A 15,848-nucleotide genomic window follows, 5' to 3' on the forward strand; every position below is an offset into this window, starting at 1 on the left:
ACAGTTGTCTTTAAAATATAGGGGTTCCAGATTTTGGAAATTTATTGCATTGAGAGGCATAGATGCCAGTTCTGTGGATACTTGAGCACCTCCAATATTGAGCAAACTCCTTCACCGAGTCTAGGGAAGGGCGATTTGTAACATCATAATGACAGGCGAAAAAGACCCAATGGTCCATCCAGACTGCCCAGCAAGATACTCCCATTGCTTCGTGCAGGTTACCTTCATGTTTCTGTGAAGGGTGGTAATGATTAGCACCCCTATTCATTTTGAAAAGCCGGCTTCTGTATTGGGAGGGATAAACATTTTGGCGAGAGAAGGCAGGGATCAACCTGAACTATTAAGTGGTAGGAAAGAAACTCCTTGGACCAGTTACGGCACCTACAATCTCTTTTTCAAAGGTGCTCAAAACATTCTGGAGCTCCTAAGGGAATGAGAGAACTTGCTCTGGGCTGGCCATGTGCGACAGAGAGAAAGTTGGTCTGGTGGGATAAATCAGGTTGGGGAGAGGAGGCAGGAAGGAGAGAGAAGTCTTTGAAGAGAGGAGCTGGTGGTAAGTTTTATATTCAAGCAAACTGCAGAATTCAGGAAGAACAGGCTGCTGAGACTGAAACCTAGTCCAGTGTTTTCAGTTTTTATTTTAATATATATTTTTATAAACAGGTCACGTGATAAAATAGCACAAGAAACACTTACCAAATATAAGATTATATCCTTTAGAATATACAGGGAATAAAGATCATTTGTACAGTAAGAAAATGGGGTTCAGATTTCTTTCTTCTCTACACTTTACTGTCCTCTTGCTTTTCAACTTTACCCCCTAGTAATACTTTGGACCAGTGGATGCATCACCGGGGATGCTAAGTAGGTAAGGTTGAGGGCCAGGTCAGTGACAGAACTTGAGAATAGCAAGTGAGTTTGAATTGAGACGTTTTTTGTTTTCCAGAGCAGGTGTAGGTTTATATAGTCCCTGTTTTATGCAGGCCAAAAAGTCCAACTTAGAGTTTCACAGACAAAGGCATGTATATCAGAGAAGTAGCCAGTTACAAGTTGATTTAAGCTTATCTTCCACATACAGTCGCTTTAGGTGGAGAATGAGCTAGCTTATCTTGAAGAGGACTCTTTACTGCTGCTGGGAGCATCCACTTTGCGCCTACAGTGGAGGAGCAGTCAATGATCACCCAACATCCTGTAGTTCCACCCAATGAAGAGGCCTTTCCAACATCACAGCTCTGCATTGCATTCACTGCCACTGAATGGATTCATATAATAACTTACTGACGAAGGCCTCCTGGTGCTGCTATCTCAGAATATACTTGTCAGTGGGGAGGACACTATCACCTGGGGGGGAGGGGGGAGCAATCGGCCACTTCTGAATTTCTGGATGGAGGCCTCCCTTCTACTTATGCTGTCAGCCTGCCCATTCTGGAAGGCAGTAGCCTTAGAACTGCAATTCAGTTTTTCAAGATTTTGTGCTTGACTTTAGCATGCAAGAAGGCAGAGAGACTCCTTGGTGACTTGCTGGAGCTGTGGCTTACCTTCTTTTCACTTCGGCACGACTGAACATTCATAGTGCAATATGAGCAATAAAGGGGAAGGAGAGGTTAGTATTTGAATGACCTTATCCTCGAGAGAAACAGGACACAGTTTAAAGTTCTGAGCAAAATAAAATGCAGACGTGTACAATTTTGAAATGCTGCAGTTTTTGTCTAAGCATTTTTCTGCAGCTTCAGAAAGGGAAAAGAAATCCCAAGCAAGCTGCAACTTGGACACAAGGCTTTGAGACTTTAGTGCAAAAGTGCTAAATGAAGAATCGGACTTGGGAGGCGCGTCCCCTGGTACTTTTGTTTTGCACAAGATTCTGCATGCACGCTTTGTTTCTGTGCTATTGCTTTTGCTCTTCAGAAAGTTGCAGGAAATTAAATCCTTGCACAAAAAGTTGTTTTTTTCTTGCAGGAGTTTTGCACTTTGCTTTTTTTTTTTGTCTGAACGTAAACTTGGCCCGAATACCACCCACAAAGCGGAAAAGGTAATGTGACTTAAATTCAAAATTCACAACAACTCCAAGCAATGATTCATAATTTGATCACTGGCACTGCAGGCTCTGCGCTGGGCTAGCTGTATCACAAAATGGCTGTGACGTGCCCCAGGATAACCATGAGTCCCATTGCAGGATAAGGGATTGTTTCTGTCTTAAATTTTTATATCTGCACTTAAAGATACACGTACTTATCCGAGGGGCGTACATATTCCTCTAGTGGTAACATATCATCAAAGAGTCCATGCGGTGGGACTCATGGTTATCCTGGGGCACTCGTCACAGTCATTTTGTGATATGGCTAGACGGGTATGAAGTCTAGACTGCCATTTATCGAATTATGAATTGTTGCTTGGAGTTGTTGTGCATTTTGAATTTAAGTTACAAGATGGTGTCTTAGCAGTGACATCACTGTAAAAAATGTTTCTCTCCAGGTTAGGTAGATTGGAAAGTCAGATCTAATACAAAATTTGAAGCATGGAAAATAATGCTAATTGCATGTTCTTCTACTGAGAATAAGGCAGGTTCTCCTTTACAGCTTTGTGAGAGGAGTTGGTTTTGAATCATCCTGGATTTTATGACCTGATCTTCCTTTCTCGTGGAGCCCGGGGGCGTTTCTGGGGGATACTCTGTATTGTGGTGTAACATTTTTTAAAGGCTCTTCCTCACTCACTGAGCCTCCCACAGCTTCTTCTGTGATACTGCCTGTGGTGATTTTGAGGTCAAGATTGCTCAGTGTGTGACAGTAACTGATTTTGAGTGTAACGCTAGTCGCCCATTGACCAAGGGTTTCCAATAGTTGCTGAGATTGGCCCAGAGTATCATTGCACCATTGAAGTGACTTTTGAAAACTCAAGGATTTTTAATAAACTACTGCAGCCTGAAAACAGCCAGCATTATCAGTTTCCTCGGTCTCAGTTACACATCTTCGTTTGTTCAATGGAAAAACTTGCTTACTTCATTTGTAAAAACTTTTTTCAATGTAAAAACTTTTTTCCTAATTCTGTTCTATGTAAACCGCTAAATGTAGCGATAGTTACTGTTCCTTGTAAACCGGGGTGATATGTATATTATACAGGAACTTCCGGTATATAAATTATATAAATAAATAAATAAATAAATCTGCTCTTGTATCCTCAGTTCTACCACCTCCTTCCCCCAGAATTTGAATGCTGCTGTCTAGTAACAGACATTTCAAATGCCAAACCTTTATTTTTTTCAATGTCCATTCTCTTACTGAGCATGGCCAGTCGTACTATTCCAACACGTCAGGTGATCTGGTTTCAGTCAGTCAGATCACATCAGCGAATGGCAGTTAAGTATTCTAGACTCACAGTGTCGGGCCTGTCCAGCCTGAGTGTTGCACTGGTATCTGACTATCGCATAAAAATGCTGCTCTTCCCTTGGATGGTGCAGGCTGGAAGTAGTCACATGCACATCTCCTTGCTCCACACCTGCCAACTGCCTCAAGGCTTGGCTAGGAGTGCAGGTTTGACCCATTCATGCAAAAGGCAAGCTGGTTCTGTTCAGCACTGGTTCCAGGCCCATTTGATGAACGCCTCCCTTTATAGACACACACATGCCCCATTCCCTTCTGGAAAGCATTAACTTCCCAGTGTGTACTAACACTGCTTCTCAGAGCTTTTGTTAGATGATTCAGTGGGTAGGTGGGAAGCTCGGACCTGGTGGCTTTAGGAAACTTCAGGACCAAGATCCATCAAGAAACGAGGGATCTAACAAAGTCTAGGATCTATTGCAACCTTTTTTTGTAATTCTCTTAACTTTGTATAGGATCCACTGCATTACTTTTGGTCCTTGTCAGCACCTGTGCTAAAAATTTTAGAATGGTAAGTAAAAAAAGGTTGCAGTGTGTTCATTTGTTTCCAAAATGATTTCTATGTGAGGGAAGAGGACAGCCCCTCAGCTCACAAATAGCAATTCACTATAGTTCTCATTTTCTTGGCTAGGATAAGTACTTAGTAGGGATGTTTGAGTTAGCATTACCCTGTTTTATACATTAGTGAAGTCACAATGGTGAATATCTGACAGCCTAGGTGCTTCCGCGGTAACTGAACATTGTCATGTTGAAAATGTCGGAGGTGAGGGCTAGTCAGTTGGTGCCTGAAGACCATTTGAGTTGCTTCATTCAGTAAACTAGCAGCAGGTTGCAAAACTAGCTGACTTCTTCTATGGATCCCACCTGGAGCCTCCCTACAATCTGCTCACTATTTTAAATCAAGGACAACTGTTTAGTAGAGCAAAAAAAAAAAAAATCCCTAGTTTATATTCTGCAAGATTTAAAAATACACAGTGCAGACAATGACATGCATCCTGTCTCAATAAAACATTTTACAGCTGAGTCATTATTTTTGAAATTCTGGAAGCATCAAGCCAGTAATTCTCTGGCAACCTTGGAAGCGGCCGGGATCAGAAATTATCTCATGCTTACTAGATCCAATTGGCATCGTCTAAGGATATGACCTCATGAGGGGCACTGAAGGCGAACCAAAGCAATCCTGAGCAGAACCAGTATCCCTCAGCGGTGTTCGCCTGGATTGGCCTGACTTGCTCAGGCAGCAAAGGATTATTCACAGCTACAGACGGGCACCACCCACCCTCGGCTTTTTCCCCCAGGTACTACCTAGGTTGTTCAGAAAATGCTGGGGATGCATTGCATTCTGGGGCATGTGATGGTTCCCCACCCTGAAGGTGTCCGCCTGAATGAAAGGCCCCAGGAGCCCAGCTGTCATAGCTAAGATTATCTCGTCTGTGGGCTGGGAATAGAGCTCTTGGCAAATTGATCACCCCTTGAAACTTGTGAGCTGAATACTCACCCCATACGTATGCTTAAAGCACAACAGAGCGGAAGAAATTCCATTTGGAAATATGCCTTCTGAAACCACCCCCTTCCCCCCATGCCGCCTCACCCACCCAAAAAACTAAAATTGGCCCCGAAGTGGGGGGCAGCTAGCGATGCATTGCTGCTGCCTGGATACTTTGTAATGACAGGTTGCCCTCCCCATGTCTATTCACAGCAGAAGAGAACAGATGAACCCCTGTTGTTTTTAGTGTTAATTTACCCTGATTAAAAACTATGGGATGGAATAGAAAGGTTGGGATTTTGCGTAATTCTCTTTGTAGCATTGTATTGGTGTGTGTTGGCTCACTTCATGACTAGTCTGGATTACCAGTTGCAGTACCTTGTTTATTTGGTATGTATACATTTTCTTTCAGTTATTTGTTTTCATTTTTAATCCAATTTCCTATGTTTGTAATCTGCAATTGTGATCCAGTAAACCATATCCATAGGGGTGAGGTTTGAAATAAGGACCAGTCACTGAGATTTTCAGCCTGTTTCTACTAATAATCATCATCTAACGGATGTAGCAAATTAATCTTTTTGTTCGGTCTGCTTATTGAAAGTGCTAGCAGTTGAGATCAGCTGTAAACTATGAATTAAGACCACCCACTGTGAAGCCTAGAGGTAGCTGTAAAGGAATTGGTGGTTAATATGCTGTGAATTATGTGCTATGGCAGAGCAGAGGGTGTAACATTAGTTGTCTACATCTTCTCATGTGCCCAGCTTTTCAAGAAGTAGTCAAGTGCTATTTGCAGGAGAGCGCAAATAAAGCTAGCCACACTTCTAAAGTCCCGTAACATTATTAAATAGCCCACTTGCAGTCTTAGGGGATGGGAAAAATGCATGGAGTCATTGTATGGTACAACAGCAGCGGCAAGAATAGCCCATGAAGCATTGACCTGAAGAGCTGCAGTGCTACAGTGAGTGCAAGAGAAGTCAGCACCAGCCCCAGCTGCTGAAGGACTTATGTTTAATGGGGCCTTCCAATGTTATGCAAAATTAATTCTGTGCTGCTGACTGAGAACAGTGAAACTGAGCTGTTAGTAGAGTTCAAAAGTGATCCTGGGCTCACAGCACACCATTTGGACTTCACTTCAGGGAGACACAGTTGTAAGGGAAAGAAGTTGGCTTGAACATGTTTCTAAAAATACAGTAATTGCTCAAACAACTAAGGGCCAAATTCAGACTGTGACCAGCTCCTGTTTGCTCCCATTTATAAAGCATTCTGTGACCTGGTTTCTTGCTTTTGAGCTGTAAAACAAAAAAAACCGTTATTACCTGTACAGAGAATTTTGACTCTTCCCAAACATTTAGTTTCGGCAAGAGCCTATGGCAGCAAAATGAACGAGGAATGGACAACACAAAGAAAATCATGGGCAGGTTAGTTGCCAGAGTGGAAAGGCTGCATTTGACCATCAGACCCCCCTCCCAGAGTGAATTACCAAATGTATTGAGCCAGGGTCCAGGAAATAAATATGGGCACAAAGGGAAGAGTTTTTTCTTTTCTTTCTGTAGCCACTGATTTTGGCACAGGTTTTCATAGACGGGGATTGTTGCTTCCTGTAGACTTTGGTGGAATTAGCAGAGGTCAATACTGAAAGCCTTGGGGCAAGTAACTTTTCCAGTTATGTGCATGGAAACTGAGCTTTCAATATTTCCTCCCACCACATGCATAAATTCTGTGTGTATAACTTTTTGTTCGCACACAATTTATCTGGACAAAAAAAAAAAGGAACATCGGGGTCTGGCTGAATTTTAGTCAGAAAGCACACAGAATGAGCTCTCTGCTAAAGTTATATGTGCAAATTTGGTGGGAAATATCACAGTTCTGATTTTTACCCGGATAAAATTACAAGTGTAACTTTATCCGAGTAGATGCAGTGGAAAACCTGTACGCCTAAGTCCTGCTGAATATCTTGGAAAAGTTACATGTGCAGTTTTCATTTGTGCTGCTTGCCAGCTCTCTGAACATTGACCTCTCTGTTTATTTTTTTTATTTTTTTGTTCTGTTTTTCCTAATAATCTAATTGGACACCGGACACCAGAATGTTTTGGGATGGGAGCTAAATACTCTGGGCTCAGAGTCTCACAATGACCATGGCGCTGTCCTGTATCAATAACGTCCTATCACAGTGATGGCACAGCTGTGATTGTAAGGCCACGAAGCAATCAAGTGAACTTAAGGCCCAACAGTGGATAAAAAAAGAAAAAGCACTAAGATGGCGTACGATGCTGGGAATTAGGAATTCAAGGGGAGAACTGGAAGGTCAAGATTTAGGATGAATTCATTTTCACTTGGCTCCTGATCCAACTTGCTTCGATGGAAATCCTCCATCACTAATGTCCACTGCTGGCTGGAAGCATACAGACAATAACTATGTTTGAAGGTGATGCTTGGCTTCCAGTTCCAAAATGGTTTCAAAAAGTCACTGAGATTGCAATCAAATGCCACAAATCCTACTATTTCAGAATGAAAGATACTTTTGAAATATGGAGAGGGATTGATTGGCTACTCTTACAAATCTGTTACTGGGACATTTTATAAGCAGTGCCAGTTTCCTTTAAGAAGTACTAAGATTTTAATTTGCCAGTCCATCCTCACCTTGATCCTGAATCCTCCTGTCTTAGTAACAGACGTTGTAATATCAAAACCCTGGATTATTGACAGTTCATGCACCGAAAACGTCTAACAGTGCTGCCCTAAATAAGTCATTTAGGCATTGTGGGAAGAGCTGTATCCCTCACAATGAACCTGAGAGGTTCTCTTTCACATAACTCATTTCCCTGCCCAGAGCCTATCTTCACTCTTCACCCCTACTTTGTATTCAGACTTAGGTTCTGCGTCCTCTCTCTACCCCTCATCTTTTGTTCCCTAACTCCTCCCTCTTGCCCTAGAAGACAAAGCAAGACAGCATAAAGCACTGTCCATAAAGTTCCGTCCCACAGCCAAAGTTTACACGGTTAAAAGGCAGCGGGCGGGAGATTTCCCCGTGGCCACAGAAACTCTCCTGGAGATCCGTCACATTCATCAGGTTGTAGCAGCTGCTTCGGAGGCCACTGCAATTGTCTGTTCAAACTGTTGGGCACTAGTTTAGAGCCATTTAGGGATTATATGATAGAACAAGACGTTAATTACAAATTATTGAACTGATATTTTGTTAACATCGTATATTGCTTTTCTAGCATCCCAAAGTCAAACAATTTTGGTCAAGCAAATCACTATTGATAAAATACAAATGGAGCTGGCAGCTGTGCATATCTTGGAATATAAAGGTGATGTTTAATCTTTACACTATGGCCCACACTTTGTGTGGTGAAAATTGAACTTGGTGCTCTCAGGACAGGTCAGACTATCTCAGATCAACGAGCATTATATGATCACATATGGCTGCCCAAAGCCAGCGAGGTGGTTTGGTAGGTGTTGAGATCAGTCACACATTAGGTCTGAAGACATCAATGAGGAAATATATTTAACTCTAAGAACTGTGCTGGGGTCACATACACTACACTAGGCTCTGGAGACAGCGGTAAAGTCACATACTAGGTTCCAGGGACATCTGAGGGTCATTCAAGAGCTAGGACAAAATAATGAAGTTGCATATTAGGCAATCAAGACAGTGATGGGATGCACACTAGATACCGGGGACAGTGATGAGAACATATACTAGATTCCAGTGAAACTGTGTGGCCAAACAGGCACTGGGGTCAAACTTTAGGCTTTGGGAACAGTGATGAGGTTATATGCATGCTCTGGGATAATGGTGAATTCATGCACTAAGGACAGTGTTGGGGTGATCTTTAGCTCCATTCTTGAGGCCTGATGGTTGCCAAAAGGGATTTTAAAGCTTCCCTTAATTCTGTTCTGGAGGGATGGAGAAGCCAGTGGCATTACTGATATTTTAATTCATTATATTCTGGAGAACTGTTAGTGTCTAGTGGGACTACTGAGTCTTTCCTTTATTCTGATGACTGCATTCACTGATCCTTTCACATTATTCAGTCCAATTTGCCCATTATCGAGGACTCCTGAGTTTGGGTTTTCAATGCAACAGAGCAAAATAAGGTCTTTGAGAAGCATTTGCCCTGAGCAGTAAACTTCCACAGTGCATCTTGGGGAGCTAAATATTCACTTCCCCTTTTCTATTCCTGAATGTCTAAAGTGGTATCTCAGACTCAACTTCCACGTTTTCTTTCCCCCTCTTCAAGCCTCGCTCCTCCGTTCTTGCACCTCTGTTGATAGAACCGAAAATACAGTATCCTCTTCCAGCTTGGTTGTAGGACTGAGAGGACATACCCCCATAACCATACTTTGGGAGCTCTAGTTTTCATGTGAATGATAGAACCATTATCATTATGTTCTCTGCGTGCAATGGGAGGGGACAGGGAAGTCGATCACTTCAAAAGGACAGGGGAGAAAGGAAAGCAGACTGGATTGAGTGACCATCCAATCTTATTCAAAGCAGTGAAGTCAGCATAAATCTACAGGCACTCGGGTGAGCTATAAAGGTGAAGGAGCCCTCACTCACCAGATGAAATATTTGTACAAAGGCATTGGCTCAACTGGGCACTGCCAGTAAATATGTACCAGGCAGTGAGATTTCCCTCTCACTGGGACTGCATTAATCTTTGGGAGTTCCCTCCTCCCTTTGAGGGTCCTCTGTTCTGGCACAGCAGCTTTCCAGTCGATCCATGCAAGAATTTTCCAGATCCAGTTCTGAAGCCTTATTTAATCATGAATGTTCTCAAAAAAATCTGCAAGATGTACCCAGAAACATGATGCATGTGTGCATCCCTCTTTGTAAAAACCATTTTGGCACCTCTGCTGTGGAAATGAGCTCAGTTCTAGCTAGCTTGTTGTCAAATTAAGCCATCCACAAAAAGACATCATGGTAAATTGTACAGGCACCAAAATCATGTCTGTCTCCATTTAGACTGCTGGAAAGTTGGTTGATCGTAGATCCAGCTGCCCCAGGGTTCTGGAATGAGTCTTTTGCATTCTGGTGGGTGAGATATGAATATCATCTTAACTTCATGCTGGAAGAGACCCAAGCTTCCCTCAGGATATCTGCACCAGGGATCTACCAACTTCCTGCAACTTCATAAGCCTGGGTGTTTAACAACCTAGCTCACCACAAGAATGAAGCAAGCTAGCATGCAGGATTTGCAGGTTCTTCTGGCAATACACCTTAGCAACAAAAGAAATAAGAACACACTTTTTAAATCCATGATCACCCCTCCTGATTGTGCATCCAGTTATGTTTTGTGTGTCTGTGTGTGTGTGTTAAAATGTAAGAGGGGAAGGAGAGTTTTGAGCAGAGATCTGTAAGGTATATGTGTGTAGGGGAATTTGGGGCCCCTACATCTGTGGATCATTAAGGTCCACACAGGTAAATTTCTAGAGAGTAAAAATGTAACCAAACAATTCCAAGGCATTACACATTGGGCTTGTTCATCACAGCAACAATTTGTTCACAAGTATATCCACCACAAAGTCACAGGTGGTGAACATTCTCCTCAACAGTTCCACTATCTATCTCAGCTGCTTCAGCAGAGGAGGAGGGTTGGATGACGACTTCTCTGCCAAGTTACCACCAAACTTGCTGAATACCAGATGATGAATATGAGGAGCACCAGCTGCACTAAGAGACACGAGAGGCAGGACCTCTTGGTGGGACCTTTCAGAAGCACCCTCTGCAGGTCCGGCGGTAGTGCATACATCCCATGGAACCATGGTCTTACTTCACCAGCATTAAACTCCAGTATGGATGGCTGTTGAGATTTTGTGACTTTAAATTTCAAGACAGACCACTTACAAAGGAGACGAGAGATGAGGTGTAGAAATTTACAGACCTTCTGCAGTACATGGAATGATGTCGTACCCAACAGGGTCACGCTTACACGGAATACCTTAACGTGTGTAGCTGAATCTTTTCTCCATACACTTTGTGTCAGTGAACCAAGGCTCTGGCACGTCTCCGATTATAAGTCTCTCTGAATAGATGGTCAGTGCTGGATTAAGGACTGGAATGTGCAGTCCTGGGCTTCTTACTCAATCACCATACAGCATGGCAGGTGCTGAGAGAAATACTTGAAAAGCTCGGGAGTGGCACCCGGGCAGTTAGTCAGCTCCAGTTCTTCCAAGTCCTGCAACTGGACAAGGCTTGAGAGGCCAGTGGTGGTCAACAGGGGGCAACCTGAAACCAAAAACCCAACAAGAAACTTTAAAATCCAGTATGTCTGAGAGAGACAAAAGTATGGGGATGTGAGGTGAAGTTTGAGAGGGATGAGAGTATGTGGATAGGAGGCAGAGTATACTTTTTTGAGAAGAAAGAACTTGAAGGAAAGGAAACCATACCCTGAGAGAGAAGAATGTGTGGGGAGACAAGGGAGGGAGAGTCCGTACTTTCAGAGGAAGGGTGGTGTTGGAAAGAAAAGTCCATACTCTGAGAAGGAAGACTGCATGGGCATGTGTGCTCTGAGGGTCCCTTCTGTAGCTCCAGATTATACATCACAGTGACTAGAAATAATCTTAAGTGTGCATTGGGATCTCACCTGCAAGAGATAACAGACGTAAACTTCTCATCCCCAGCAGATGCTTCAGACCGAAATCCTGCACCTATAATGCAGACATACGGAAAACCTGCATTGTTACAATCCTTTCCTTGTCTTCCCCTCGCTTTTCCTGCGACCACCTTCAATACAGCTGCCTGGTCTAGCAGAAGGCTTGGTGTCGGATTTAGCAAACAGAACCACTGGAATGCAGTGGGGCACGGCAGTGGTGTGAGCAGAAGTGTGTGGCCAGTTGGGGAAGCTGCTTTTTGGCAGGTGGGCAGCGGAAAGGCCAGAAGGCAAATGATGGGCTGGAAGTGAGCAGTCTTGCTCTTCAGAGGATCTGCTCCCCACTGGGAGGTACAGACTGGCGTCTGTGCTTAAAAGGGATGGTCTGCCTTTTCTGACCAAAATAAACCAAGCCAGGTGTGTCGGGGTCCCCCCTTGCATTATTACTGCAGTGTCTCCCCACTCACCTGGCAGCACCAGCGGAGGTAAAGGCTACGGAGCGATGACATTGTGGACAGGTAACTGAGTCCTGTGTCTGTGATCCGTACACACCTACAGAGAAAAACAAGACTATCGGTGACACGTAAACGTAGTTCTTCCACTTCCTTCTGTGAAATTAGTGGGGCTCATTGATGAATGCCAGATAGAGTGAAACATATCCTCAGAAACATCTGGCTAGTGCTTTCAGGAGGTGCAGTCAAGAAGCAGCTGTGAGGCTGTATTCTGTTGTAGGGGTCCCCGAACTATGGCCTGGGAGCTGGACCCGGCCGGCTGAGCTCCTTTTAGTGGTCTGCCAGGTTTTTCCTTCACGTGAATTTGGCCTGCAGAGGAAGTTGGTTTTTTAATTAACTTGCAGTAACAAAAAAAAAAACCTGGCAGCGTTACCCACGCGCCACTGCCAAGAACAGCCAGCTACACCCACCGGTGAAGATTGCTGCTGGTGGGAAGGCCAGGCCCACTAGGTAAGGGAGGGTGGTGAGTGAATCAGGAGAGGGGATGAGAGGGAAGGGAAAAGTAAGAAAGAAAGGGGGGAGTGAATGACAGGAGGGGGAGGTAAGGCTGAAAGAGAAGTAAAGGAAGGGAGGGAATATGGGATGAGTGAAATGAAGGGAAGGGATGACGAGAGAGGGAAGAGAAGAGTATGCACCTCACATGCGCCTACAACCACCTCAGGGGGTAGATGCATGGGACAGCAGGGAGCAAGGCTGTCAACTTCTGACAAATCTAGAAATATTATTTGTACTCTGCCACATTCCTAGGAACTCTGCTCTCTTCCTTTCCCTGCATTCTGAGTCAGATATGCTGCCCCCCCCCCCACCCCAGTCCCTCTTGCTGATGTGAAATGCCTTGTCTGGCTCCTCTCTTGAAAGGCTTGGGGACACCTTCTCTCTGTTGTGTCTGCACGAGGGAACAGATGGACCTAATGGAACAAGGGCTGAATGGAGTGTTAAGGGGCGTAACCAGAGTTAATATCACATCCGCCTTGTCAGAGAGGGTGTGAATAACAAAATTACACACATCTCATGACACGCCCTAAGAAGGAGTAGTGGATAATAGCAGCAGCAGGAAAAGAGGATGGAACAATGGCAACACCGAGAGAGTGAATATCCAAAAATCTGCAGACATTATGCAAATTCAAAACATTCACGCATACATGTGATGGGGATTCGATTGCATTAAATCAGTTAGAATGACCTTTTGTCTGGAGTGCCTAGAAACAGAGGATGTCGGCAAATAAGAAGCACTTGATCCAACCAGCTGCCCATTTGCATCTTCCTGCTATGCTTTCACTCAGTCTATGGGCCTTTTCTCCGAATCTCACTAAAGTCGCCCATGTTTGCTGAAATGCTGCCACTGATTTGGCTCTTGCCTGGTTTGGGGATTTGATAGTTTTCTCATTAGCATCCTTTATTTGGAGCCTGGGATGTTTTTGGCAGAGTTTGCCACCAAAACCTTGTTTTTTTGGAATACATAAGGTGGAAACACTGGTCGGAGTAGTGGCTGAAGACTGAGATAATGGCAATAGGAGAGGATGAGCCTGGGGGCTAGAGCAGTGATAGCACAAGACCTTGAGACAGTGCTTGGCATAGCAGAAGTGCAAGCACAAGATGTTGAGACAATAGTTGTAGACTTAGAGTAGCAGCACAACAAGTGAAAACAAGGGACTGGCATGGCAGCAGCTTCAATACAACCCAGAGATTCCATAGTAACACCTTGGACACCCTAAGGGGCGGATTTTAAAAGGCGCGCGAATAGCCTACTTTTGTTTGCGCTCCAGGCGCAAAACAAAAGTACGCTGGATTTTAGTAGATACGCGCGGAGCCGCGCGTATCTGCTAAAAACCTGGATCGGCGCGCGCAAGGCTATGGATTTTGTATAGCCGGCGTGCGCCGAGCCGCGCAGCCTACCCCCGTTCCCTCCAAGGCCGCTCCGAAATTGGAGCGGCCTCGGAGGGAACTTTCCTTTGCCCTCCCCTCACCTTCCCCTCCCTTCCCCTACCTAACCCACCCACCCGGCCCTGTCTAAAACCCCCCCTTACCTTTGTCGGAGGATTTACGCCTCCCGGAGGGAGGCGTAAATCCCCGCGCGCGAGCGGGCCTCCTGCGCGCCGGGCCGCGACCTGGGGGCGGGTTCGGAGGGCGCGGCCACGCCCCCGGACCGCAGCCACGCCCCCGGGCCCGCCCCCGGAACACTCCCGACACGCCCCGAAAACGCCGCGCGGTTCGGGCCCGCCCCCCGACACGCCCCCTCCGAAAACCCCAGGACTTACGCGAGTCCCGGGGCTCTGCGCGCGCCGGTAAGCCTATGTAAAATAGGCTTACCGGCGCGCAGGGCCCTGCTCGCGTAAATCCGCCCGGTTTTGGGCGTATTTACGCGAGCAGGGCTCTGAAAATCCGCCCCTCAGTGAACAGGTGATAGAGTAATTTCTGGCAGCTAACTGGAGTTGTACTGATGTCTGTGCCATATTGTAATGGATTATGGAAACTACAGAAAGTCAGTGTTATTTAACTCTCATGCCCTGCTGGATTCACTATAGTTTGCTGTTTTCCAACCCTTTCAAGCCCAAGGCATACCTACATTAATCAGAATATTGTGAGGCACACCAACCTTCAACGGAGCAGGCAGTGAAGACATGGAGAGAATGCATATAGCCCAAACGAGAGCTAGGGAAGAACTGAAAGCCCAATCAGGCTCTCTTCCAAATTTTAAAAGAAAGGGAGAGAAGGGGTGGAGACATATCTGAACCCATCGTAATGGACAGCTTCCTCTGGGAGAAGGGAGAGGTCGGTGTCATCCTAGCAGCTGGTTTAGATAGTTACCTTGGCCACCACATGGCTTGACTGCTGCTGCTTCCAACACTCAGTGAGTCGCTTCCAGTACTCTGTGCACCCACTCCCCTTGTCACTCAGCCTGGGGATAAGAGAGAGGCTGAAGGACTGGAGGAAGCTAAGGAGGGAGAAGATGAGGAGGTGCTGTGCACCATGTGGGTGCAGCACAAATAGGGCCCGGCTATTCATGGCCTGCATGCTCCCCATTAAACTTTAACGATTGCTATTACCGTTCGCAAATTTCAAACCTATGCTGGTTCCGCCCTTTCCTTTTTATGACTGTTACCATGTGTCGAACATATGCACACACATTTTTATGCATAATTTCAGTTAGGCAGAATTTGCACATGCACCAAGGATACTCTTTTTACAGATGCAAGGAAACGAATCCCCTGTGTGGATGATATCATCACTTGGCTGTGAGTGTACCGGGAGTACTTTTGCTAAAATTGCACAGTCTGAAAATCTCAGAAGAATTAAACAAGCTTTTGGCAGGATCAGTGGCAGGATCAGCGGCTATATTCTTGCTATATTCCCCAAGACTACATCTCACTGTATGCGTTTCCCCCCGCCCCTTTTCCTGTTCAACTATTGATATTTAAATCTCCCAGGGCAACTCCTGAAGAGTTACATGGTCAAAGCTGCCCAGCCATTTCAGATCCAATCATGAGGTAAGTAAATGTGAGATATGCTCTCCACTTTAGATAAAAACATTTTTTGGGAGATGACTGAATTATGAATGGATGTGAAAGATGCACGAATGGACAGTCTGTGTCGAAGCCTTGACGATTGGCGCTACTGCTCACAAGGGCTAACTCAACCCCTTTTTTGTGCCTGTTACCATGTGTCCAGTATACTTGCATGTAGTTTTGCTGTTCCATGTACTGTTGTTTTCTCTTGTAAACCGTTGTGAAGGCCAGCTCCAAACAATGGTATATAAAAACACTTAAATGAATTAAAATAAATAAATAATTCCCATACTCCTCCTGTAGCTAGGAAAGAGAGGCATGCATGACTACACATGTGCTCAGAAAGGAGATTCTACACATTCAAGAGCCACTGC

The 15,848-nt window shown here is 44.9% G+C and overlaps 1 protein-coding gene across 1 annotated transcript in view; it reads right to left on the bottom strand.

The window, feature by feature from the left end:
• Window positions 1-613: 613 nt before the first annotated feature.
• Window positions 614-15,848, bottom strand: part of FBXL16 (F-box and leucine rich repeat protein 16) — a 121,075-nt gene continuing 105,840 nt past the window's right edge. The window contains exons 4-6 of the mRNA XM_029576101.1: window positions 11,924-12,008; window positions 11,451-11,514; window positions 614-11,092 (exon numbers count right to left, since the gene is read on the bottom strand). Coding sequence (XP_029431961.1) covers window positions 10,944-11,092; window positions 11,451-11,514; window positions 11,924-12,008 — 298 coding nt within the window. The 3' untranslated portion in view covers window positions 614-10,943. The remainder of the gene's footprint in view (window positions 11,093-11,450; window positions 11,515-11,923; window positions 12,009-15,848) is intronic.

This window comes from Rhinatrema bivittatum, chromosome 14 (assembly GCF_901001135.1).
Source record: "Rhinatrema bivittatum chromosome 14, aRhiBiv1.1, whole genome shotgun sequence".
Taxonomy (NCBI): domain Eukaryota; kingdom Metazoa; phylum Chordata; class Amphibia; order Gymnophiona; family Rhinatrematidae; genus Rhinatrema; species Rhinatrema bivittatum.